This window comes from Atractosteus spatula, chromosome 21 (assembly GCF_055471065.1).
Source record: "Atractosteus spatula isolate fAtrSpa1 chromosome 21, fAtrSpa1.hap1, whole genome shotgun sequence".
NCBI classification, from domain to species: domain Eukaryota; kingdom Metazoa; phylum Chordata; class Actinopteri; order Semionotiformes; family Lepisosteidae; genus Atractosteus; species Atractosteus spatula.
The window spans coordinates 1519600-1547182 of NC_142726.1; the positions used below are offsets into that span (position 1 = coordinate 1519600).

The 27583-nt window shown below is 42.4% G+C and overlaps 1 protein-coding gene across 1 annotated transcript; it reads left to right on the forward strand.

Annotated features, from left to right (window-relative positions):
- Positions 1–446: 446 nt before the first annotated feature.
- dbndd1 (dysbindin domain containing 1) lies at positions 447–27204 on the forward strand. The gene is made up of 4 exons (XM_088938738.1): positions 447–844; positions 7149–7289; positions 15778–15915; positions 26232–27204. The coding sequence occupies exons 1-4, from the start codon at positions 814–816 to the stop codon at positions 26378–26380; spliced, it is 459 nt and encodes a 152-aa protein (XP_088794864.1). The 5' UTR covers positions 447–813; the 3' UTR covers positions 26381–27204.
- The last annotated feature ends 379 nt before the right edge of the window (positions 27205–27583 follow it).

Below are 27583 nucleotides of genomic sequence, written 5' to 3' on the forward strand. Positions count from 1 at the left end.
TATTTAAGATATTAACTCCACAGAATGCCTTTAAGAATAAAGAATGAACACTACTTGTCTATTGAAGAATCACTCAAAAAAACAAAGGGTACTCAGAGAGCCCTAATCTCATGCATGTGTTTAACTCTTATGAAAATTTTATAGCAGAGAAAAACCATGTCAGAAGAGCTGAATGCATAATGGGGAATTTCCCTCAGGCTACCTTCAAATGGGAACATCTGAAAAAATCAAACTTTCATTTCAACAGCAAGCACTTAAGGTTTAAACCTTGATGGGAAGAATCGGGCATTAGGTTTTGTGCAAATTGGATGGTGTCTTCCAGCCCTACATTAATAGCTTTACTCAAAGCTTACAGGAAGTGGATGGAAGATTTCCTCTTTAATTTAGGTGTGGCTCAGTGCTACACACACAAAACCCTGAGCTCGCACTCCACACCCCTCCCACCACCCCCCCCATCCAGATCTGGATGATCGCCAGTGTGTCTTGCATTCTGCTCTCTCTCTCTCTCCCTCTGTTTTTTTCTGCAGTCTCCCTTCCCGAGCTCATTTACAATGCAATGCTTACAGTGTAGCGTGGCTCTGCAATTTGCAAAGTGATCTTTGCTTGCATGGCAACGTGTTTGTGCTGGTGCAATGCCCAGGGTGGTGATTTTGCGGGGATACTCCGGCTGTGAGGATCGGTGAGGGTGTTGCTGGTGTCTGATGCCGTGGAGAGTGCAGCCAGCGCCTCGCTCTGCCTTGCTGTCTCCTTCCCTTTCTCTCTTCCTGTCTCATGCTGCTGCCTTAGACAGCCCCGGACACACCACCTGCCTGGATGGACGCACAAGGAGGGGCAGGTACCCCAGGTGGGTGCACCGTGTTTCAGTTTCACAGACCGGTAGATCTTAGAGCGATCCGAAACATTTCCTTTCAGTACAAGAAACTTGCTGCTGCTGTCTGGTTCTGGTTGTTGTAGGGCTCTCGGGGACTTCACGTGTACATTTGTGAAGAAAAGAGTATAAACCATCTGTTTTAATGGTAAATGTTGCAGCTCACTTGTGTGTTTTTGCAGAGGTCTTAGCGTGCTTTGAAAGCTACATCACTACACTGAAAAACACAAGATAAAATTACACTGTGTAGAACAGCCTACCTCCTAAAGACGGTCTTGCAGAGCCAGAGAAAGATAAGACATGTCTTACTTTGCCTAGGACTCCTCTGTGCTGATTCTGTTTTGGCTGGAATATTCATCTTTGACACTGTAAAACTGCAGAACCAGCAAGCTGGTCCGGGATCTCAGGATCAGCTCATTTAAATGGGCGACTCACCAGGAGCCCAGTGTCATGGTGCAGAGGTCCCATGTGCTCAGACAGATGGGACCACAAAGCTTAGTACTGGCCTGACACACAAAATTGTTTCCTCTGACAGGCAGGTCAACACAAAGACTTGAGGAACCAGGGAGAAACCACTCTCCCCTCCCCACCCCCTCAAAGCACAGGTCTTGCTGCAGACCCCGAGCGTTTTGAATAATATGAATACTGGAAGAGTCAAAAGTCAGGATCACCATGAAAATTACCAGCGGAGAAGAAAACAAAAACGCCCAAAACAAAGCGTTTGCTACATTCAGTTGTCAGCTCAGGGACACAGTGTGCAATCATTTCCAAACTAGAAAACAGTCCCATCATTAGATCTTTATCTTTATAGGTTAACTGTAGAGATCACAGGAGTACAATAGAAAAAAGGTCTCAAGGATTTACACATTAATACGAACTACTCAGTAGTGCCCCTTCACAGAATTTTGTGAATGTTAGAGAATTAATACAATTGCCATGCTGCTAACAACTTCTAGTCCCAAAAGATCTTCTCTTAATATTGTGACAAATTCTGTCAGGGAAGAAAGGAAACCATGAACTGCTACATAAACAGTTATAGATTCAGTAGTAAAGTACAGTATGTAAAATGGATGGAAAACAACTTACTTTATACTCGCATCATTATTTAATAGCATATATATAAAAGTATTAAAGATACTTAATGAAAGCTTTATCGTCCTATCAAACGGTTACAGATATCAATATCGTTATCAGTACGGTGGCCTTGTTGTTAGGATTTGTTACCGAGCTTATTGTTTCGGGTATTTAGACATGAGAAGCGTTTATTTAGATCCCGAGTCTGAGTTGTCCCACCTATGTGTCTTCCAGCTAGAGCTCACAACAAACCAATGTCTTTCCAAAGTAAAAAAAAAACCCATAGAATTTAAATGAGAGGCTGTTCAATTTTTGATCTCCCGTGGTTTACCGTAACGTAAACTGCGTCGAAAGCGTTGTGTCACTGCAAAAGTGTTGGACAAAATGTTTTAAGAAGACGAGTAACATTACACCTGTAACTTACAATAATTAGTTAACACTGCAATAAAATACATAATTAAAGTGTGGCCTGATTCGCTGTGCCTGTTCTAAGGGTTAAAAAGCTATTGTGTTGTTTGGTGAGGGAGGCTGACGCGCTCTCTTTACAGTGAAACCAGAGCCCAGTGTGTTTAGACCACGCTTGCTTTCACTTATCCAGTGCTCGCAAATTCGCCCTCGGGCTGGCACGGTTTACAACTCCCACAGCCATGAGCGACATCACTTTCCTCCGAAACGCGTGCAGAAATCATTTTCGGCCGGAGTGTAGTGTCCGCTCCGGCGCCTGTTGCAGCAGAAGCACTGATGTTGTTCCCGAGTCGGACTGGAGCCGGTTCAGCTCGAGAGATCGCAGCGGCACATGCGGTCTCTGACCAGCCGATGCAGCAAACGGTGAGGACAACTCCGATAAAGAACCACAGGGCATTGTTATTCATGCCCTCTCTGACCAAGAATCACTGCAGTTTCCTTTCAGGACAAGACAACATCATATTCCATTAGTTACCTACTCTAGTGACTAAATGTTGTGTCACCAAATTTCCTAGCGAATTTCCCAGAGAACCTAACCATCAGCAAACAAGAAGAATACACAAATATTGAATATAAATGACTCAATTTTAACGAAAAAAAAAGTTTATATTAAATTAAGCTCTTCCTTAATCATCGATCCCTGGCTCTAGCTTCTCCTGTTCCTAATGTGACAGAACCACACTGCAAATACTGACATACAACATACTGTGTACTGTTTAACAGGGCTGAAAATAATGATCGTAATAATGATAGTTTAAGGGTTTATTTCAATTTTTAAAATTGCATTCCTGTTGAAAAAATAACAAGACTTTTTTTCGTGGGTAACAAATGTCCTATGAAATGTACCTCTGTCCTCAGAATGGTATGTTCACTAGCAATGCAAAACGCTGTCTGTCTCCAATCTGAGAGCCTGCCCTGGGTGACACACTGCAGGAAATTATAACGGAATATGGCAGCACGTTCATGGATGAATCTTGTTATCTCGGTGTGAGGCAGTCTTCCCTCTGTCCAGATTTACCACTGACAGTTCTCCAGATGTTTACTCTAATTTTCTGGTGACGATAGTTGGGATAAAAATCTGTCGTGTTTCAGCTGATTGTTGCAGGGGAAAGTCAAGAGGCAAAAGGCAAACTTTGTGGGTTATCCACAATGTGTACCTCATGGGTGAGAATAGTCACCAGCCTGACGTCAGCAGTCACTTCTGAGGGTTATGGGTAGTTTTATAACAGAACAGTGCAGGAAAGATCGGCGCCCTTTCTGCAGCAACGCTCGGACCGGCTGTCGTGTCTGAAGTTGTGAGCTCAGAGAGCAGCCCCCTGAGGAGCAGGACATCACCATGTCCATGTGCAGTCGAACCCCACCCCTTCGCAGTCTGGATCGCGCACCCCGGGGCAATGTCAGTCTGACCCCACCAGAGCGTCCGCCCCGGAGACAACACAGGAGCGGCTCAGGGAGACAGCTGACATCTCTCTACCATCACCGCAGGAAGCGGTGTGTGGGCCTGCAAGGAGAGAGGGTTATAGATCAAAAAGCTTTCCGACACCTACAGGTTTCCCCAGATGTAAGAGGACTGGGTGGATTTTCACCAATTCTCTGTATTTCCTGACTTACCTATTATTATTACAGAAGATAATGGATAAATGTTAAACACTGTATACTCACAAACCCAGCTGTGAGATTCGCAGTCGCATCTCAATGTGACAACAGGAAGTGCTCTCAGTATGTGACAGATGCTCTGGCCGAGGTGGTCAAACAAATTAGCAGGACTGGAGTTCACCTGTGACATCATTTCCAGGAACGTTCAGGAGATAATGACCAATTTCACTTTTGGAAGATTTACAGGCCTTGTAAAAGTTAAGGATGAAAATATTTGTATCCATTCATATTTACCAAGCCAACAAACAGACTCATAAACCTTGTAATTCTCTGTTACAATCTGCATGCATTCTGTTCTGTTTATTAGCAAGCAAATAGTTTTCCTGCAGCTTACTTTCAGAGAAAATGGGGTTCCTGTTTTATACAATACCATGCATTTTGCCAGGTAAAAAAACTGGAAGGACAGGGCACAGAATATTTCCCATTTCAATTACAGTCTCCCGAACCTTTGGACAGGACAAATAGAAAAAATAATGACAGACAATGAAAAACACTGTTGGAATATTGCTTATTACTATGATACTTCACTATGATACGTTAGCCCAAACATTTTTTTCCTGCAGACTCTGCTGACTCGGATAGTAGTTCATTCAATACCAAGGCAGTACGATCATTATTTTTTAGTGTTATGATAACTTTTTTTTTCAATAAAAAATCCTTTACTCTTCTTTTTCTTTAAGAACAGTTATTTCATCGGGGATGATACAGATCAGTTGAAAAGCATTCTAAGCATACCGTACATGCGTCCCATATTTATTTAGCAACAATAATTCATTTTAAGGCTCTAAATCATCCAAACTAAATTGTGGGTGTTACTGTTTTTCACAGCTTAAAAGAAGTGAACATCAGTTATCTACTTTTTTATCTTTTACAAAACGCTCGGGAGAGTAAAGTTTTTCTGGGGCTCTTAATATGTCAGTCTCTCTTCCGCAATATTAACGAGTCTCTGATGTAAGGCTGCCTTATAATAACATCATTGTTAAAACCACCATCTCCTTGTGAGCCTCTGGAACCTGCTGCCCCACGAGTTCGTAAGAAGGGGTGACCCTTGCTTCACGTCATAGTCAGAGGACAGCACTGTCCACCGCAGAGACACATCCATCCATTTTCAAACCACTCTAACCACTGGAGTCTATCCCAGCAAGCAACGGGCACAAGGCAGGGTACCCCCTGGATGGGACCTCAGTCTGCCGCTGGGCACACACTGACATAAACACACCCAGAAGCCAATGAACCTTCAGTATCAATATGTCTTTGGACTGGGGGAGGAATCCGGAGCAGCCAGTCCAAAGACACGTTGGTAGGGCCCAGGAACTGCGAGGCAGCGATGCTAACCACTGCGCCATCCTGTGGCTCTGTATGGATCCATTTTCAGAGTAATTCTGTTGAAATTTAGTAAGGCCAGTACTGATTGATGATAGCACCTTGATTGCCATTTAGAAACACTTCCTTAAACACAGTCACAAAATTAAAGGGATCCACATTGCTTCTGAAAACAATCTTTAATTGTCGGAAATTGCTTACCATTCTCAGGCAAAAGCACAAGGGGCTTTCTCAGAAAACGTTACTTGGTACTACAGATTCTATTTCAATTGGATTGTCATTAAATTACATGAATAGTCTCTCAAGGGATGGGGAACAATTTCTCTAAGTTTCACAATTTAAAAACATTATCTTCACTAAAAAAGAGTCTCTAAAACAGAAGTCTGGTGAATTAAAAACTCTGTTAGATGAACGATAACAGTTCAGGTTTGAATTGGATGGTTTTTTTTCAAAAAGGTCAGAAATTTTAATGTTTCATGCTAAGAATTTCCAACACGCTATTACCTTGTTAACAGTCCTGCGACCTATTACTCTAGAAAATATAAAGTGAATCTATTGAAGTTTTTATTAACATAATTAAATTAAAAGGACATAAATCATGCCCCTGGACCGGAGCTCTGGGATAGAGGGGTATTTCAGGAAGGCTGGAAGGGGTGTGTTCCTGTGGGGAGGAGGAGTTTGGGGGGGATGTTCATTTTTTAATTGTTTCCAGAATAAAAAGAAAAGGTCGACCACAAAGAAGGACATAGTTAATTTAGATAAACACAGCTGGATAGCTGGTGTCTAAAGAGCTTTATCGTTTGATACTGATTGTCCGTCTGTGAAGATTAATGCACTAGAGTCAGTATCTTTTAATACCTTTGGAAGATTTGTAATTATTAGTAGTTTTTAGACAATATTTACATAGTCCATTCTACATAGACAGACAGGCAGACAGATACATGTCATGGCTGGAATTTACAAGGGTACAGAGGCAAACACATATTGTAGATTCATAAACATATCAAAACAGTATATAAATATTGCTTTGCAGTTTCTGCTTTAGGACAGCATAGCACCATACCTGCTTCTATACCTCTTAATTCTAGAAGAGCTGAAAATACTCGGTTTATACTGAAGCTTCCTTTGTTAATAATGCATAATCCATGAATTAACAATTAATAGGTTTTCCGTGTTGTTAAATGATAACAAGAAAAGTCAATTATCTGGGCAATAAGGCTGAAGTAAAAAATTAAAATTTAATTTCACTACAAGAAAGCAAAAATAAAAAGTACCTTCCTCAGAACCAGCACAACAACATGCTAATCAATTTGCTGTGATGTTTGTGATCAAATCTCTGGGACTGTGGGAAGACGCAGACATTGTTGAAAGTTTCCTGCTCAGCACAGCCACCTCAGTTTTCCCGTCTAGCCACCTAAATCTGAACGGGGTTCTCCAGATCGTCTGCAGCACTTCTGTGTTCCCAGCGTCAGTCTCCGCTGTCGGCATGAGTGCTACAAGCCAGTTTCTGATTTATTTGGCTCACGTGTTTATGCAGAGTGACTTACATCTGTACCCGTTTCTACAGCTGGGCATCTCGCGGTTCAGGTAAGCATCTTGCTCAGGGGCCCGGCTGCAGGTGTGAGTCCAGGACCCCAAGCCCGGCTCTGCCCTGCTGCAGCTCCACCGCCCCGCCGGCTCTCGCCCTGTCCAGGGAGGAGATCCGCCTGCCGGTGTGTTTTGATCCCCGGGAATCACACACTGTTTTGCTTTCTGTTGGCAGAACCCATCAAAGACGCACAGAGCCTGCTGAAGCCCTCTGGCTCAGGCGACCTGGCCGCAGAGCAGAGCCACAGCCCTCCAGGAGAGGAGGGGGGGATCCCCATTCCCAACTCCGGGCTGCTGCAGGTCGCTGAGAGGCGGCGTAAGTCTGGGCTCTCCGGGGGATGGGAAGAGACTGAGGTGTTGTGATGTTGTGTAATGAGATACAAGACTCAGCAGCACTATCCAGCATGCCATGCAGGAGTATTTAAAAGCCACACCACACAATGTCTTCCCAGTGGAGTAATGCTCAAGGGCTCGATTAACCTAGACTGAGCCAGATGCCCGTTCATTCCTCTTGGAAGACCCGTGGCTTGTTAGTTCATGAGGCCATGAAGTAGAACCATTTTCCAGTGCAAACAATGTTAAAATCATTAGGATCTACATCATTTACATCATCTTCCATTCAAGGTATGGAAATGTTAGACTAAAATGAATTTGTTTTATTCTAACATTTCACATACTGTACTTGTTTTAACAATGTTGTGATAGAAGGAGGCACTTCTTTATGAGGAGGGTTTGGGGAGCATGAAAGAAATTACTCAGCCATGCAGCTGAAGCCGTTACCCTGCCTTCTTCCAAGAACCAGTGGATGACATGCTGACATGCTTGGATCAGTTAGATCCTAACAACCAAAAGCGCCAGATGGGTAGAACGGCTTTCTTTTATTTGTAACCTTTCTTTTGTTCTTAGATCGCCCTCTCTCTTAACTTTGCAACACAATCATTTGATTTCTACGAACACTTGTGCTGTTGCTCCTGACCGGGCTGCATATCGTGAGCCCAGTGGGAATGCACTTCATTAGTGCGCTATTTAAAAGCTGTATCAGCTCAAATCTGGCAAGATGAATGTATCTCTCCACAACCTTGTGCCCTGGACGCACTACATCTCAGCAGCCTGGTGCTGCAGACACATCCTTGGAAAGTATTCTGCAAAAAAAGAGTCACGAAACCTCAGCTGTGAGGACACTGTGTGGCGGCCATTGTCTTTTGTTTGTCGGGGACATGTGGGGTGAACTGAAAAGCAGCATTATGTTTAACTTCCGAAGAAGAAGCTCTGTTTGTTCGGGGCTCTCCAGCATGGACAGTGTTGTGATTGAGCCTCTTCCCAGTTTCAGGGAGCGAGTAGCCACGAGCACCACACAAGGGACCAGTTATACCAGGGGCCTCAATGCACAATCGAGACTGAGGCCCTGAAGGTGACTGTGTTCCCAAGGCGGGTCGGAGGCCGGAGCTGCAGTGCAGCCACACCTGGCAGACAGTGGCACCACAGAGAAGTCAGGAATATGCTGCCAGTCACACTCAGTGGACCTGTGAGGGCTTCAGTTTTGAGTGTGACTGATACAAGCGCGGCACTGTTATCATTGTGAAGATAAGTGCTGGATAAATCTCGCCACACACCCCATTCCCACTTTCTCTCCCCATCAAAAGCACCGACCTGCTCGATTTCTCCCCTGTGGAGTATCCTCTGATGACTTTTTAATTCTGCCTTCGGACTAGACAGTTACCCATTATATTAGACAATTAACCTACTAGTCAGCTGTTTTGTCACTACAACAACTCTTTAAATAAGACTTAATAATATTTAATGATATTATAATGTTTAATAATATATACAACTCTTTGAAAATGCAATTATAAAATATCGTGATGTGAAAGTAATTTCTCCTATCGCTAATTTCCTGGTTATACACATCGTGAAGCCTGTCTGGGACAGCAGTCTGAATGTCCAGTACTGATAACTGTGGTCCTGCAGGTTTTATAGGGAACATCAAAAGGCCAGAGACTAGAGATCTAGATCTGATCTAGTTAACTTAACTCTTAGTTAGGTAACTGACCAGTTTAGACAACAAGAACTCAGGAACAAAAGCCAGAAAACACTCCTTTGCGGGCCGTCAGTAGCAGTATAATTATTTAGAACAGATCAAACTGCAGAACAAAAATAATAGAATTACAAGAATACATACAATTCCAGATGCAAAAAAACTGAAGCAAAAATACAGGCAACATCACGTTGTTGGTGTTAAGGATGTCCTGAAATAAATAGGACAGCAAACTCTCTATTACAAGGTTTAGATAACCGAGCCACAACCTGGTCTCCATGACTGATAAGAACAAGGAGCTCTCACATGGCACAAACTCAGAGGAAGCTGAGTATGATGGTGTGTCTTCTGCTCTCTGTGTCTGCTCTGTTTCTCGGTCTTCCTCTGACTCTTATACTCTATCTGCTGCCCTTGTCTGTTCATGTTGGGTTTCTTTAAGAGCGCTAATGATTTAGCATGAAGTTAATTAACCAGAGTGAACCAGAAAATCCCTTTTGATCATCTGTGTTTACTTGTCTCTCAGCCCACCTGCAGCTAGGTGGGCACATCAAATCCCAGACTGTCTGATGAGACTCTCTGACTGAATATGTGCAGTACGACGGCAACTGCAGTCCTTCTAGATTCTAGATATCTAGACTGTAACAATATCGAATTCATCAGCTTGCTTCTCTATTGAACCAGGTATTATCTGAAGTTGGGGACTCCAGCCTTGGTCCCGGACAGTGCCATTCCATTTATACTTATAGGTCCTAAATCCTAAATCACCAGTTACTTAAAGATTAGAACCATTGTTTAGGGCAATCGGTCAATTAAGAAACCAGCACCCTGTCTGAAAGAAAGAGAGAGAAAGCGCAGAATGGACACAGAGCAGGGATTCATGTTGTTTATTTTAGCTGATTACTATAAGTACTTTTATTTGTTTTAGTTGATCAATGTTAATTTAAATCAACTTAAAGACAACGCATTAGTACTTTAATTATCATATAAGGGAGGGTTACTTATGTCTTTTTAACCATACAGACTACATACTGTAGTACTTCATGTGACGGTATAGGGGCGAATTTGACTATTCAGGACGGTTCTCTGCACTGAACCCTCGTGAATATCGAACTACATTTGAACTCTAAGGAAATACTCTAGAAGAAGGTTTATTTGTAAAGTGTGGAACTTCAATACTATGTTCAACAAGTGCATACTGACTCAGTGTGATGCCTTACAGTATGTGTCCCAGTTACAATAGAGACTGTAGATGTAAAGCAGGTTAGAACAGTAATTGTTGCTCTGCTATATTCTATTGAGTACACCTCCAAAATAGAACTGTGTAGTTTTTCCTCAGTACTACTGCACTAATACTATCACCCTGTGGGCAAACACAAGGCCAATGATTGTGTAGCTGCGTCCACTTGCATTTTGAAACTTGAAACATTTTGAAAGTTTTTGTTCCAGTTTGGTAAAAAAACTATTGTCATTGTGTTTTTCTCATTTTCCATACAAGAGGGTCCTATATTTAGCACAAATGAGGATCTTGTCATAAAACAAATGTGAGTAAGACTGGTGTCCCGTCCATGGTGTACCCTGTCGTGCACCTGTTGCTTGCTGGGATAGGCTCTGACATGTAGTTGGAAAAACGGTTGGATAGATAGATGGTTATATTTATGGAAAATCACAACTCACAGTCTGTAGTGAGAAGAAAAAGCCTCTGTGATTGATACACACCAAAAAGAAAGGGGCAGGTGGTGTTGGCTCTGTGGCTCAGGATCTGCGCCTGTAGCTGGAAGGTTGCCGGTTTGAATCCTGTGGCAGAGGAATCCTACTATGTTGGGCCCCTGAGCAAGGCCCTTAACCCCAACAGCTCCAGGGGTGCCGTATAAATGGCTGATCCTGCGCTCTAACCCCAAGCTTCTCTCTCTGTCTGTGTGTCTCATGGAGAGCAAGTTGGGGTATGCCAAAAGCCAAGTTCCTAATAGAAGAAATTGTATAGGGCTAATAAAGTGATCTTATCTTATCTCTCTCTTATCTCACCAGCACGGTAGTTCACCACAGGGGGTGGAGGAAGGAGGAGTTTATCAGCCCTCATCATAGACTGTGCCAGAAGGGGCAGATTTATGGAAGGGTTCAGTAGGTGCCAAAAGAAGAGAAGGAAAGTCATGTAAAGGTCCTTTGTTTTCTGTTTTTCATGTGTGATTTTAGAGTGGTCAGCACTTCCACAGGGGAGCAGGGGAGATGAGTCATTCTCAGAGAATTGGATTCATATTCACAATTCAGACAGCTCCCTTTGGTTTTGAATTTATTCAGTTTCCTTGACTTCAATGCCACTGTAAAATGTTTATTCAAGACTAATGAGTTTTAGATTAAAGTAATTCTAGCTCTGTAAGTGTGTGGGGCCTCTAGGAATTCCAGTAAAGGCAGAAGAACTCTCATATTCTGAAAGCATAAAGCGTTTGGAAGCAACTTGAGCGACCTCACCTCACCCCTACTAATTTTTCAGTGAATTAGTGGTGGGGGGAAGGTGAAAAAAACCTGTTTCAGTCTCCTGAAGACTTCAAACTCAGATGAAAATATACCTTTCATCAGGACAATACTCAATAATCCAAAGCTACCCTGCAGTGGCTTTAGGACAGGGAAGAGAATGTCCCTGAGGGATCCAGTCAAAGTCCTGTTGAGACACTGTGGAAAGCCTTGAAAACTGATGTCCATAAGCCTTCCCCAAGCACCTTGAGAGAGTCTGAGTAAATCCGCCAGGAAATGTCACCAGCCTGCGTGTAAAGCTGGGAAAGACTTACCCAGAAAGACTTGCTGTTGTAACTGCTGCAACGAAATATTGTGTTCATGGGTCTGAATACTTATTTCTGTTTTTTCTTTACTTTTACATTTACTGTAATTTACCCTTAAAGTCTTCAGTTTGACCATTCAGGTCTTGAAGAATATATTAAGTTTAAAAAATGTATATGTATCATTTTTTAATTTCACAAAATGGGACAACATAGTAAGGATCTGAATACTTCAGCAAGACACTGCACACACTGTGTCGTGATTTTACTTTGACTCTCTAGTAATAAAGAATAATAATTCATTGGTCACACACAACAGGAATAGAAAAGCTGTTATTCATGAAGAGCAATCTCCTTCGATATTGATTTTCCCTGCTTGTTCTTTTTCACCAAGATCCGTGCTACAGATTAATCAAGTGGTTTGCAGAAGAAAACCCCTTTGGATCCTGTAACAAATTGCTTTCCATAATAAAGCCTCAATTCCCTCCGCTGGGACTCGGAGATCCTCCAGTAGTGACTCAAGGGATGCTTCATTACAGAGGCTGCAGTTTACACCCATGACATGCCTGACAATGAGGTGTTAGCCAGGAGAGGCAGAATCATGCACAGTGTCTGTCAGTGTGCTAAATGATCTGCTTTATTCTTTCTTTTCACATGCAACCGTACGATTTTTTGCTGATCCATTTTGCATGGTTTTCACAAGAGAAAGCCGTTTCTCAGGATGCACAAGGGGTCTCCATGAGATTCCACCGACTCTCAGAGTTTTCTACAACCAACAACAGTCAATCAAGCATTTTGTCCATTTCATCACACCAATAACAATGCATTCACCACAGTTAATGCCCGGGTGCAAAATACAGAAATAAGAAAGGAATATATCAATATTTGTATCTATATATCTATTTAATATATACTGTAAATATATGGAATACATGACCTTTTTATGATGTCTGCATGAAACTGGAATTAACCGAGAGATAAGATCTATAATCTTTAATTTGTATAGCACTTTTCATTGGGGAAAAACTCTCTGCACAAACATAAATGTGTTTGAAACTGAATACATGTGACTTTATGTTTTGTTGTTTAAAAAAGAAGCAGTTGTACCTCATACCTTTTAAATAAAATCCCATGCTTGCACGAGTGCTGTTAAACCCCAACGCCCAGCCAGGACATTACCATGCACCCATAGTCCACACGGGCGAATCCTGCTGACGAGCCAGCTCAGGAGAGTAAGCCCTGAGGAGCGTGTCACACCACCCAGCTGACATTGTCAGAACAGGAGCATCATGGGAAGTGTTCAGTCACGTACTCTGTCTCCTCCCTGAATCAGCAGGAATCTGGTCTGACCTTCCTTGCAGTAACACTTAGCTCCCTGAGCTTAGAGCTCATTAGTCTGGGCTGAACCAGACCAGTGTCTGTTCCCTGGGGTGATCATTGTGTTCTGGAATAAACATAAGGGGGCTCTAACTCCTATTTTACTTTATTGCTTGTAAATAAAGCATTGGTACACTGTGTCGCAGCCAGCACAGAAAACATGTAAGTCTAGTATATTTATGTCTAAATCTGTGGTCAGTGTATGTATTAAGATTTAGGCTTCAGCATAGCACACACACAGTTCTTGTTTATCCTAATGTGGCTTGATCAGACTAGACTGAACCACCCTGCTATTGCACTTGTACAGGGAGCCACCGAGCTGCTGTGTAACCTCAGAAAGAGCTGCGTGCAAACCACTCTCTCCAGAGTGCAGCTGAATTCCACCTGACCACTGGGCCGAGAGAGCCACCCTCCTGCTCTTAAAGCTGTAGCCATGGGCACTGGTTACCCAGTACTCTGACTCAGTCTTTCACAGGTGCTGTTTTTGTTACCAGTTGTTACTCTGAAAGGTCAGCTTGGAAACTAACCTTGTTTCCAATTACTGTGAGATTCCCTGTAACAGCATGTGGTCTGAAGGGACTATCAGACAGATAAAGGGAGCTGAGCTTTTTTTGGTTTGAGCAGGGAAGATTATGTGGCGATAATTTGACTAAATGAATCAGGAAACTTTTTCAACAAAGCCCGTTTTTATACATTTCCCTGGGGCTAAATGGAAATTAATGTCGGTAAGATTTAGTACAGAAACCAGCTTCCTAGTCATGTGTAGAAGTTGGCTATGTGGGGTCTTTAAAGATGAAGCTTAATGAGATTCCCGGGTCATAGAACTAGAACATGCAAGATGGGCTGTACAGCCTCCTCTTATACTGTATGTAACCTGTACAGTGTTGCAATGTATTGGAAGATAACAGGACTGTCCTCCTTATTATTCGTGGACATACCTGAATGGAGTTGCTAAAGGCTAAAACTGGTGTGTACATTCAAGATTGCTTGTCCTATATTATACTGCAGAATTTCATGGCACAAAAGAGTTTCCCAAATGTTTGGTTTTTCTCCCACAAAAATAACAGTAGGACAAAAGTACATGAAACATTAGATTCACCCATCAAGTTGTCTTTCCTGACCCGACTGCACACAGATGATGCCATGTAATGAGATTAATGTGATCCCTGTCTTAGCACAGGAATAGACCTGCAGAGACCTTCTCTGCCAGCTAGAAGACTGCCACACAGTGTGAAGGTTTAAACCCCCCGGCATCACCTGAGCAGCTCCAGTCCATGAAAATCAAGACTCTGCTACACTTCTACACTTTGTTATAGGGATTTGGTCAAAAATAATAGCGCTAACTTCCACAGTACAATACCAATATTATGAGCAAGACTGTTCTGTTCAATCAGTATGCCTTCTACATCACTCAGACTGGTGGCACTTAGTGGTATTTCAACAATGCCCTGCATTGCAATGTTGCATTTCTTTTTTCCATCAGTATATTTTCTCAAGCTTTCCTCACTCGCTCGCTTAGTCCCATAGGCCTGTGTGTCAGCCCAGTCATCTTCATGCACTCTCCCTCCTTCCAGGCTGGAGCCCAGACGCAGACTGAAGCCCCTCTCCTCCCAGCTGCTCTTCTAAGGCTCTTGATTAGCCTCCAGGAGGGGATAATTCCACACAGAGCCTATCTGACAGCCCCCTTCCCTCAGGTGGAATCTCATTCCCTCTGAGTGCCATGTACTCATTCGGACCATCACTGCCTCATTCCACTGGTTTTCCCAATTAACAGGTGGCCATCTTGGCTCAAGGCCACACACTACCTTACAGAGGCTATATCAAGATAAAAAAGTACTGTAGATCTAAAGGACAGTGAGCAGAGGACCGGCCTCACCTGACCAGAGCCTATGGAGAGGAGTGTAAACAGATGTGTGATGGAGCCAGATTGTTTAGAGCCTTGAAAGTCAGTAACAAGATCTTATATTGAATATGTGACTTGTACATATATACATTGCAACCAGTGTGGAGACCTGAGTGTAGCAGTGATGTGCTGCTGGGGTCTGGTGTGAGTAACTGGTCCAGCTGCAGAGTTTTGGACATATTGCAGCTCGTTGAGTAGAGAGGTGGGAGCCCATACAGCAAAGAGCTGGAGAAATAAATGTCATGAGTACTGCAAATTTCAGAGACATGCTTGCCAGAAGCACAAACAAGATCAAGCGTGTGACCACAGACGTAGGTGGGAAAATTCACCAGTTCAATTCACACAGGCGTAGTGTCGAGGTCGGTGAGCAGGTGAGCAGGCGGAATGCATTGGAAAGTCTTCGGCAGCTTGCAGAAAGTGAGAATCAAAACAGATGCAGCTAGCAGACGGACACCGACGAGTCAAATAAACCAAAGATTAAATAAGAAGAGATAAGTAGACATATATATGTAAACGATTTAAGATATTAAAAAACACAGCAACAATAAACCCATAGAGAAGCGGTAGGGTACCTGCTCAGGGTACTCTCAGACCGAAACCGGGAAAAAAAAGTTGTGGCCGTCATAGTCGAAAACGGAGGCCTAGGAGCCAGTTGAAAGCCCAGGCAGAAGTGTTAGATTGTGTGGCGTTGACCTGTTGGCGTCCCTGTCTTGCACAGAGCCCCTGAGCAGCGTCTCATCGCTGGAGGTGCACTTTGACCTTCTGGACCTCACAGAGCTCACGGACATGTCGGACCAGGAGCTGGCCGAGGTCTTCGCTGACTCGGATGAGGAGAACCAGAATGAGCCCCCAGCAAGTAAGTGGCTCCTACTGTGTCTTCTGTGCTCTTCAGTGTGTTGTTGTGCACCAGCAGCAAAGCAGCTAGAGTAATACTGAATGTGGTAACGAATGGCCTAGATTCTATATACTGCCTGCGTGAGGGATTGCTTATATAATCAAACAAAAACAGAAATTGCAGAGCATATGTACATTGAAATGAACTGCGGATATGAAGGTCTAGGAGGACTGGGCACAGCCTCACAATCTTTTTAACATTTTTCTCAAAGCAAAATATCTTTGCGTTCCAGTGATATGTGATATGATGCAGTAGATGGTTTACACACGTCCTCTGATGGGAAAAAAACAAAGCATTTAGAGATAATGGAAAGTAGTATTAATTTGTGCTTTTTAGCAAAAGCTCTGTTGAACAGAAAATCCCTCCAAAGCTCTGTGGAAATCTATCACAGTTTGAATAGGAATTACAAGCACCGGCTGTGCGTTTCACAGAGACTGCTTTAAATATTTCTGCACTGGAGTTGCAGTAATAGAATAACAAGAGGGGTCTTAAGTGAAGACGAAATTCACTTAGCAGCATTTTTCTTCTGGAAATACAAACAGAATAGATCTGTCTGCTGAAGCTATTAAGTGAGCATAATAATATTCTAAAGCTATTATATTACATATATACAAATGTACATATTTATCCAGTATTGTGCACTCTTTGTAATATATACATTGTTCTCAGTATTCCTTTGTACTCTTTGTCTAGATTCGAATCCATCTGAAGTCCACAACACATAGTGGTCCTAGCTTTACAGCTTTTATGATGTTATCCTACGTGCACACATCAAATACTCCCTGTAGAATTTGCTGATTTGGGTACTGGTGAACATAAAGAAGTTATAGGTTTGACACAAGAAACAGAACAAAGTCCTCACATTTGTTGAGACACATGTTTGAAAAAAAAACACGTTCATATTTCATTTGAGTTTCAATTTAAAAGTCAGATGAGGATGTGCATTTTTAAAAAGAAAAGCTATAATCTTTCATAGAGAAAAGAAAGTAAAAACAAGACAGACTTTGCGACTGTAAGTAGCATCTATCAACACTGAAGCTGTGGTCAGAAATAGTAAACCAATTCCTGGCGATGAACAACAGTCTGCCAACTCCTTCACTGAGTATTGATCCCTTATTCCCTCCAGTCCATGTAGACAGGTCCGCAGGGACTACCACTACAGTACGTCTGAAACCTGAGCCCAGTGCTGTAATCTTTTGTTTACACTAGTTCTGATTCTGTAGTGACACAGCAAAGCAACTATTCTCATTCTGATGGGTGTTTAAGGTCAAACAGAAAGTAGTTCCTTATATTGGTGAAGGTCCTGTTCCTAAAACAGTTTCATTTTATTTTTTTATAGTATAATTTATATGTACTAATTTTATTATATTTAATTTCATTATAATTCTCACCCTGTGTGATGTCAGCCCAAGTTCCTCTGCTACCGTTTCCTCATGCTATTTCAACTTCTTTAACTCTCCTTCGAGAAATCAAAGTAAGCAAAGTAGAAAACAAGAAAAAAATATCAACAAGCATTAACCAGGTTTGAACCTAAATCAGGGTTTAGACAGAAATGCATCACTGAAACAGTCCTAGTTGTGATAGTTTTCTAATAGTTTATGACCCAGGGTCACTTAATACCCTTTGCCCCTGTGGACATAAATGCAGCTGTTTTGTTGTCAGTCATGGGGCCCTGCTGGGACACACAGAAGATTATCCAGGTATCACTGGCTTTGCTCCTACTTGAATACTGTGGGCCAATGAGTAAATCTTGGCTGTCCTAAATCTGCTCCTGTGCCTCTCCTGTGTTACTCAGGGTGTTCCACATGGGTCTGTTGGATGAATTAGCATCTAGGTCAGATTATGACCATAATCTTGGGTTTCACTGCTATACTGATGACGGATATATTTGCAGACTAATTCAGTTACCACTGCTGCACTTTCTGCACTTTTCAGCTGTCTGTCTGATATTAAGTATGGGTGCAACACAGTGTTTAAGCTAAGCTGCGATGAGACAGGTTGTGCTCATAAGTTCCCAAAAATATGTACACAACATTGGTGATTTCATTGCTGCTGTTGATGACTGTGTTGAAATCAAATATTGACTGAAAATTGAAAACCTGCTGATATTTTAGACCCTGTGTTGTCATTTGAAGTGAATATTAGAAATGTCACAATAGTATATTTGTCCCTCTTTGTAACATAACCAGGTTGTGCAGGTTGTGTTGCTCTGTGTGTCCAATGTGGAAATATTGGGATATGACCTTGTTTAATCAGGATTAGACTATATTACATACTGCAGTAAATAGGTTCTATGGTAGGCTTCAGTATGTCCACCATTTGTGGTTTATGTGCTGAAAATACTCTACAGCATGTACTGTAACTGCTGCCCTTTGTAAATTGTATTGGCTCCCTGTGAAGTTAAGTGTTCTGGTTTACATATAAAAAAACACATCATAAACTTTTCCTGCTTACATATAAGGCACTGAATAGTCTAGCTCTACAGTCCAGCACTTAATCTGAGATCTGCTCATTTCTTACTTTGTCCAAGACCAGGCTTGACACAGTGGACAACAGAGTCTTTTTAAAAGCACGTATGAAACAGACATATTATTGTTATTTTGAACAATGAATGTGCAACTCAGTGCTTGGATAAAGCCTTCCTCACCCTTCATCCTGTTTTTACCACCATCGCACACTACTGGTCCAGCACCACACAGCTCCACCGGCAAGCATCTTGCATCTCATAATTATTCGAATCCACGCCATTGGGAAGTGCAGAACCGTGTATTTCTTCAATATTTTATGAATTGGGACTCTCTCACAGTTGTCTGCCTGCTCTAATTCAGTGTGCAGACTTGAGGTCTCCTGGTCCTGCAGGTGGCAGTAGGCTGTTCTAGGGAGTGTTCCTCCTCTCAGAGCTCACTGTTAACACCATTGTCTCCATGTCTACAGCGCAGACCGGAAACACTGGTCAATTAGTCACACGAATCTCTGATCACTTAAGGTTTCCCACGAATACAATGTGTTTGATATACTTAATGTATGTTAAATGTCATTGGTTAGTCATTTTAAGTGTTTATTATTTGTAATACAGCGCAAGATCATTTGAAATGCATTTGCAAAGCTTTCAAAGTAGGTGAAATACCTTGTATTGCCCTTACAAATCTGCAGAAGAAGGCTGTTTCAATTCTGCTGTTTTTATGTATTTTATATATGCTGGAAATGTAATGTGTTAAATATGTATTGTACATTATAAATTATTTGGAAGAGTAACATTACCATTAGTAAAAGGTTATTTAGAAGTTTCTGTTTTAGGATTCTGCAGAATTAGTAATTGGGTATATATGAATACATAACAGTAATTCTTACATATAAAAAAAACATCTTCCCTAAAGGGGCTCTTGTGAGAGTGGGATTTCTCTCCTCAGGAGGGCAAAGGCCAATGACTACTTTCTGGAATTAGGTCGTAAGCTATTTAGCTGGTGTAGTCCCAGCGATACAAAGGGATTTTGTTCCACACACTTAAAAAGATTTTCACTACAGGTATTAGATGTCGGTTATCAGTTTAGCACTACGGTATTGCCCAGGGCTGCCAAAGACATCGCCCCAGCACCAGAGCAGAACGCAGGGCGCACACCTCAGGTCACCGACACAGGACCGGCAGCACGTCTGCAGTGAGTCAGCTCGATCGGCTAGAGTCTGGCAAGGGGGTGTCATCTGGCACTGGGTGAGACTTTTTGGTATTCAGTCCAGCAAACTCAAAACCCGAGCAGAAGAGCCTGATGCCCTCAGTCGCTCTCCACAGAGGTTGATCGATACAAACAAAATGAAGAACACAAAACTGAGCAACTGCTCATCTGCCACAGCTCTCCCACACGACAAATCTCCTCTGGGAATAACATCACACCTCCGACACACAGAGGCTAATCCTCCTTAGCAGTCCAAAATGAAATCATCCATTTTGGTGATAACATATAATTGCTCTTGTGCATTAACTGTTCACAAAATACCTTGTTATCTCCGAGGAGGCAGCTAAACCAATCTTTTTATTGCTTGATTATAGGCACCAATCTGAGCTTTGCACAGTTGTTGGAGAGCCTTCAGTTGCTGTTTCTTGGGTTTATAAATAGTTTCTGTGTGGATATGCATATGCCCAATAATGACAAATTAAGCCATAATAATAAATTAATGTTCCAGATTACAGATGCGCTAGGTCTAACATGCCACTGACTGGTTTATTCACTCCACAAAATGACAAATGAGTACATTCTTAATGTAGTGAGGTTTAATTTTCTTATAATTTCTTCCATTAACATGCATATTTCCTATGTTATTAACCAACTGTTTTCTGATACTACATACACTCTGGGTGAATGCACAGCAGCTTCACACACTGTAGGAAAGCAGAGCCTCTCCCCCCACAGACAAGCAAGGCGCAGTATACTCTGGACGTTAATGCAGGCATTTACAGTGGAAGAGCTGGAGGCTGTTCTTTTTCATGTTCCATCATGCTGATGAAGAGAGAACCTCTCACAGACAAGGTGAGGTCCATGCTGACTGTGTCAAACAGTTAAGTCTATCCTGACTGAGCTGCCACACTACAGCCCGTTGGACAATAATAAGTGTGTGTTGAGCACGGGCAAGAGAGGAGCTTTTTTAATCCAGGCCACGGGTTGCCAAAGCATTCCGATCAGGCTACCCTAAAGGAAAAGGCAGTCATGTCCAGGCTCTGACACAAACAGGAGCCCAGGGTTTCCTTCTGAAGGAGGCTACTTACCTATCCTTGTACAGCCACCACTTCAAGACCTGTATAATAACATCTGTAGCAGAATTAAAGGACCTCTGCCTGGGATGCCACTGGCCTTACTGGTAAGGAACAGTGGTCAGGGGCCGAAGGCTGGATTCAGGTGCAGATGAGTAGCACGTTGTAGGGGTGAAGCAGACTGGCAAGAACACAATGTCGCAAACCAGAGACTGGCAAGGCTCCAACACAGATAGAAAAGGTGGAGCAGATCCTCTGCCGTAGAAGGCTGTTATGGTAACTTATTGATTAACTTGATTAACATAATTGGTGATGATTCTGGTGTGATTATTCGTTCTCTTGTGAGAGTGTGTAGGACACCAACACACTGAGAAAGACACTGAAAAAGTATGTTATATTTAATGTATAATTATTATATATACACAGTGCAAGAACCATTCATTTGCTGACTAGATAGATGTGGTTAACAAGATCATTATATTTTGAATATATGCCATGTCATCCTTACCAGAGCAATCAGTAGAGTCAGCAGAATCCTACTGTAAGCGAAGAGTTAAAGCCCAGTCATGCTCAATGTGGGAATAGTGGTGCAGCGTGCTTGGTCCTCCTTGAAGCTGAAAGCACTCGCACTGAGCCATGAATAATTCACTCCCCAGCCGGGGGCTTGCTGTACGTGCAGATGACGCTCTGCTTTCACTCAGCTCAGACAGGGAGCGAAAAACAAACCCAAGCAAATATACTTGCCTTCCCCTGAACCAATCTCCAACATTGAAAGAAGAAAAAGATGCATAATCATACATAACCACCACCACAGCCAGAAACAAATCCAGCAAACGGCAAACTCTTTTACTTCACCATCTTAGTAAAATATGTAAATTCATAAAACCATTTCAGTGAAAGGTTGGTGATGTCAGCTGACAGGGTGCATCAAGATCAATAGATGTTTCAATACAATATACTGTAAGTCATTATAAGTTGGTATGATGCATCCTCTGGGTGAAACGTCTGTACTCATAGGGAGGTGGGAGTGTGGAACAAGCTACCCGTCCCTTTTGTTGAACCGTTGTTGATACCCTGGCTGGATGAGATCCTTTGATCAATAAATTACGAACTAACAAATGGCTTAGGTGAGCTGAATGGCCCCCTCTCGTTTTCAGCACTTCTTATGTTCTTAAAACATATTTACATGTTCCTGCATTTTGATAGTGGTGGAAATAATATTCAGTAAATCAGTTTAAAAAAGTCTCTGGCACGAAGCAGAAAAAAAGGATTCTAATTAGAATTTTAATTCTCGTGGATTTATTTTTATATATCATTGGCAGCCAGTGTAACCAAGACTCGTTATAGGCCACATGTTAAATTACAGTAAGCGTAACTCACTACTCACTACACCTGGATGATGGGCTAAATGGTTTCCTTTTGCTTTCGGTTGCAAGTGCATTGTGATCATGATCTCTCTAGTAGATGAGAAACTGTTATTTCTACCTAAGAAGACTGTCCTGCCTTCATGCCACAACACTGTGCTACTGATCCCTGCAAGAATGTCTTTGGCTCTGAGCTCACAGGGCAAAGTGCTCATTGTATCCATAAGGTGAGGCAATGTTTCAGACTCCTGCTGTGAGATGGACACTGCCAGAATGGAGCACTGAAAACTGAAAATGAGTATAAATGTTTCACCACGTTACAGAAGAAATAGCAGCAAAGTTTTCCGTTGGCTGTCTGGTGCAATCATTGCAATAGTAATGGAATAGTGCGTTGGGAAGACCAATTATTAGCAAGCAAATTTCTAAATTTTGAAATTAATGAAGACACTCATTGCTTAAAAATCATTTTTAAAGTTAACATGTTGTTTATTAGCACTGGAAACAGAAATGTTGAAATTTTACTGCCAGTGTGTCAAGAAAAAGCATTGCACTGAGCAGCTTCCTGGTTCTGTCTCCCCATTTCCAACTTGCAGGATTATTAAGGCGGGACAGGAAGCCTGCTGCATGCTCTCCCATTGGCTGACCTGCCTGTCAGTCTGCACTGTGGAGGCAGTACAGAGACAGTGTGGGGTCCATGGGGACAGACATTAGATTGCTCTGTTTAGATGTAGATGTGGCTGATAATTAGGAGCTAAAACATATATCATATTAACTCCCATTTTAGCCATTTAAATGTAATCACTTGAGATATTATTCCTTTTTACGAGGTGAAGTCAAAATTGTGTATATGTCATGTATATAAATAAAATACAATATATATGCATATGCTCAAATGCATCTCTTTTTTCTCTTTTACTCTCTAGATGGCTAAATTAAGTTTTCCTGGTCTCAAAACCTAGCTGTATGGAAGACTACGTATCCACCGTACACATTTCCCTTCTTAAACTCTGCCTCATTAGAAGGTGTGCTTAAACTATCCAGAGAAATGTCCAGCAGGCACTAGGAGGACTGGGCATTGAATTCAGAACATCTGTGTAGTGTTAATGGTAGGGGATGATTCGTCTTCTCTTGTCTGGGATAAAACCCTTAAGTATATTACAAAGGACAGAGAGCTCCGTCCAGCACATCGCGAAAAGATTTGAAAGGTCAAAGGTCACCAAGACGCATGACACTGACTGATTGAGTCAGTCCCAGCCAGGGAGCCCAGGGGAGGCCTGTGGGTTTGCTTTGGATGAAAGAGAGCACACAGTGACACACGTCATTAAATATTGATGACAAGGAAAGGTTAATGAGAGAAGCACCAGCATTTCTTATTCAAATGAAGTAAAGTACCTCTTTCAAGCCAAAGCCCAGCTTTATTCAGCATCTGTATCAGCTCCTGAACTCCTGACAGACAGGACAGTGTGAGGTTGTAAAGGTGGGCTGGACATTGAACTCTTAAGACGAATTATGGAATCCCCATAGCTATTGTAGAAACAGAACAGAAGCTGGTACTGGACATTTCAGCAGAACTTATCAGTCTTTTCCAGACAGACCTGGTCACTGTATATTCTTAGTAAGTTTTTCTTTCTTTGTCAAAATAGCTTAGCCCTCCCATTAACCAGCCCACATTGCTAGATCTTTAAATGCTGAGGGGATGCTTAAAGAAAAACTTACAAAGTAGGTGTTCGCATATAGTTGTAGTTCTGGTAGAGAAACGAATGTGAGAAATAGTAGCTTTCTCAAACTAAGCCATTTCTTGTGATTCATGAATGAATTGTGGATTACGTGGGAAGCACACTGGCAGAACTTTAGGCATGACAACTGTGAGATGTCTTGCTGAATCCTGTGGTGTCTCATATACATCATACACACAAAGAATGGCCATGCATCGATTGGGAAGACCTCCCTCTGCTAATATCCCACTGTGAAGTACGCTGTGGTCTGCATCATGTATATTCATACCACCATCAATCAAGCACAGCCAACACTCTGTCAGCTAGCTGACTGGAATGCTGACTGGTGTGGTATTTGTATTTTAAACTCACTCAGCACAAAGTAACTCTGCTTCCACAGTGTGGCCTGTATTGCAGATGACAGAGAGCGGGAACCACTCATCTCCCTTCCTCTCCCCATCCGCTCGGCGAGTGCAGCAGGACACCTCAGAGCCGGTGGACAGGATGTAAATGCATGCTCATTAAATTCTGCACTGGTACTATCAATCTACCAGAGATCGATAGTGCAGCTCTGAAGAGAAGGAGAGAAAATGGGTTAGGCACTGTATGATTTGCAATTCTATGGTCAATTTTCACAGCAGGAAAAAAAAAGAATTAGTCTGGTTGGCTTTACCCAAATAACAAATATGAGGTCTTGCTTTTAATTCTTTACTTGATACCTGTGAGATTATCTATTATCTGGTTTGAATTTGTTGATATGATTACTTCAATATAAAGAGAATAAAAATACTACATGCTAAATACTACATACCCTGTATGACATTTAGTCAAGAAATGAAGATCAAAGACTACCTACTACAGTAAACAGTGCCACTTTGTGGTTAAATTATGCAAAAGCAACTGTTTTTCACTTCTTTGAAATGGTGCTTAACAGCAGTCTGCTGCTGGGATGCCAGGATGGGGATGTTGGAAATCCCACTAAATCTGTGAATGTCCTGCAGCCACACACACCACCACAATTAAAAAAAAAAAAGTAATAAACCTGACTCAAGCCCGTTCTTACAGTTCTGTGTCCAGTAACCCTTCTGAGCTTTCATTATCTGAGAATATAAATCTGCTGAGGGCAGCACGGTGGCGCAGTGCTCATCATTGCTGCTCGCAGTGTTGGGCCCTGGGTCCGATTCCTGGTGAGCTTTCTGTGTGGAGTTTGTATGGTCTCCCTGTGTTTGCTGGGTTTTCTCCAGGTGCTCCAGTCTCCTCTCACAGTCCAAAGATCTGCTGGTCGTTAATTGGCTTCTGGGAAACTGGCCCTGGTGTGTGTGTGTTTGTGTCTGTGTGCCCTGCGGTGGACTGGCGTCACATCCAGGAGGTACCCTGCCATGCTCCTGTTGCTTGCTGGGATAAATGCCAGCTCCCCCATGAGCCTGAATTGGATGAAGTGGTTAGAAAATTGATGGTTGGATGACACTATTGACAGAAGCAGTGTGAAAGCCTCTGCACAGCTCTAACTGGGCTTCCAACAAAACGGTGTTTGTTGTGTGCACTCAGCTCTGCAGAGACTGATTATCACTGTAAATTAGTCATCAGTCAATGCTTGTTTCACTTAACTGTATATGTTTATGGAATCAGTTTCCAGCAAGAGGTGCTTATTAAATATAAATGTCAGCTTTTCTATCCGAGAACGTCAAAGATGATTAATGGGGGTGTCCATATTGGAGTGATATCACTTCATCTTAGCCAAACCTACACTTAAAAAAAAGGCTTACACCAAACACTTCTGTGGTTTACTGAATATGGGATAATTTTAGTTTTTTAATGCAATATTTTAAATTGCACTATTTATGAGCACATAATAACACAATTTTAATTCCAAGAGCAGAAGGTCCAGCTACAGATTTTCAGATTAATCTCGATGGCAGTGGTACTGAGAAATGTCCCAAGTTTTCTAGGGATGTCTTCTCATGTATTCTGCTGGCCAAAGCATGACCGACATATCATCAATGCACCTCTGCAAACAGATGCATTTCTTACAATACATTCTCTAAGACCTCAGTGCTGCAGCCCTGGGTTTGATTCCAGAGCTGGGGTGTTTGTGTGGGTCTTCTCTGGGTGCTCTGGTTTCCTCCCACAGTCCAAAGACGTACTGCACTTGGTTAATTGGTTTCTGGGAAAACTGGCCCTGGTGCGAGTGTGTTCCCCAAGATGGACTGGCGTCCTGTCTATGGTGTACCCTGCCTTGCACCCGCTGCTTGCTGGGATCGGCTCTGGCTCTGTCGCTACCCTGAATTGGAAGAAGCTGTCAGAAGATGGGTAGATGTTCTCTAAAATGTGCAGAACACAAGAGTTTGCCCAAGTCAGCCGAATACAGAACACAAGAGTTTGTCCAAGTCACACACAAGTTCTACATGCACAGCGCCCGTCTGTGAGGGTGACGCCTCTGCTCTGTGTTCACAGGCCACCAGCCTCCTCTTCCTCGCTGCGGGTACCTGCGCTCCCCCTCCTGGACGCGGGGCAAAGGGGAGCAGCCCCGGGAGAGGAAGAACCCCAGCGACTCGGAGAACACGGAGCCCTTCCTCAAGATGGACCGGCCCAAGCAGCCCTGAGTCCGTCACCGGCCAGCACAAGCCAAGACTGCCCCCACCGACCCATGGTGCTAAAGAGATATTGCTGTTGAATGCTGTGCACTGTAAACTAATAGAAGCCAAGCTGTGAGTGGACACACCTATAAATACATAACACGTGTCGCTGTGAGGGATTTCATTAGCACATCCTTTGTGTTCACAGGCTGCACTTTCACTGATGTTTTCTGTACTGGGACTGTGTTGGCCTTGGCCAGTTTGGATGAAATGTTTACCTTCCTGAACCCTGAGCTTGGGAAGCCTTGTGCCCCAAAAGCAACATCCTACTGGAGAGAACAAGGCAGAAATAGGTTTAACGCACAACCACTCAAGTCAAGACCACTGTCCCTGCTTGTATGCAGGAATCATAACAATGTGAAATGTCCCTTAGCGATATTCTTTCAGCACTGAGATGTTGATGTACTGTACAACGTGAAGACCATAAGCTCACTAACAGCAGGAAACTTCCTGCAGTGCTTTGCTGTAACTTAATGTGTAAACCACAAGCCTATAATTTGCTGCCTTTCAAGTAATTGTATCTACGGTTTCCCCAAATGACTAACTGCTACTGTAGCACAAGGAACCAAATTACTAATGTTATAGCGAGATGTCAAATCCTTTTCTCTCTCTCTCTCTCGGTTGTGAAACAGGGTAAGACTGATGTGAACCCATTGTGGTTTCATAGGTCATATCTATCACAGGCAAATCTGCCTGCCTATGCGAACGGACAGCTGACATAACTAGTCCCTCACTAATAATACATGAAACACTGGATCTGACATTCAATAAAATAAATTCAAGTAAAAAAAGCTTTGCCTGGAGTCCGTTCTGTGAATACTGCAGTTCCTTGGAAAAAAAATCAAATTATAATGTTTGGGGTTTTGTGTTTGCTTTGTTTCTAAAGTAGTTCAAACTGACAACTGCAAGGCATGTTATTAATTCCCCTTGGAAACGAAACCAAAGCTGACTTGTGCTAAAATATCAGAATTTGCATTTTTTGAAATACATTTTAATTATCTTTAGAATATCAGGGTTTCATTTTTTTCACAGATGGTAGTTTTCCAAGTCCACACAGCTCTTGTAAGTGTGTTTTGACAGTTATAAAGTGAAATTCAATAATTGTAAGAATTTCACAAACCAATACATAATTTAAAAGTAACTGTTATAACACTATCTTCAGAAACATGT

Excerpts from the sequence above, each read along its gene's own strand:
- dbndd1 (XM_088938738.1), top strand. The coding sequence starts at position 814 with ATGGACGCACAAGGAGGGGCAGGTACCCCAG. Across the intron at positions 845-7,148 it reads AGGAGGGGCAGGTACCCCAG|AACCCATCAAAGACGCACAG; the intron begins GTGGGTGCACCG and ends TTCTGTTGGCAG. Across the intron at positions 15,916-26,231 it reads CCAGAATGAGCCCCCAGCAA|GCCACCAGCCTCCTCTTCCT; the intron begins GTAAGTGGCTCC and ends CTGTGTTCACAG.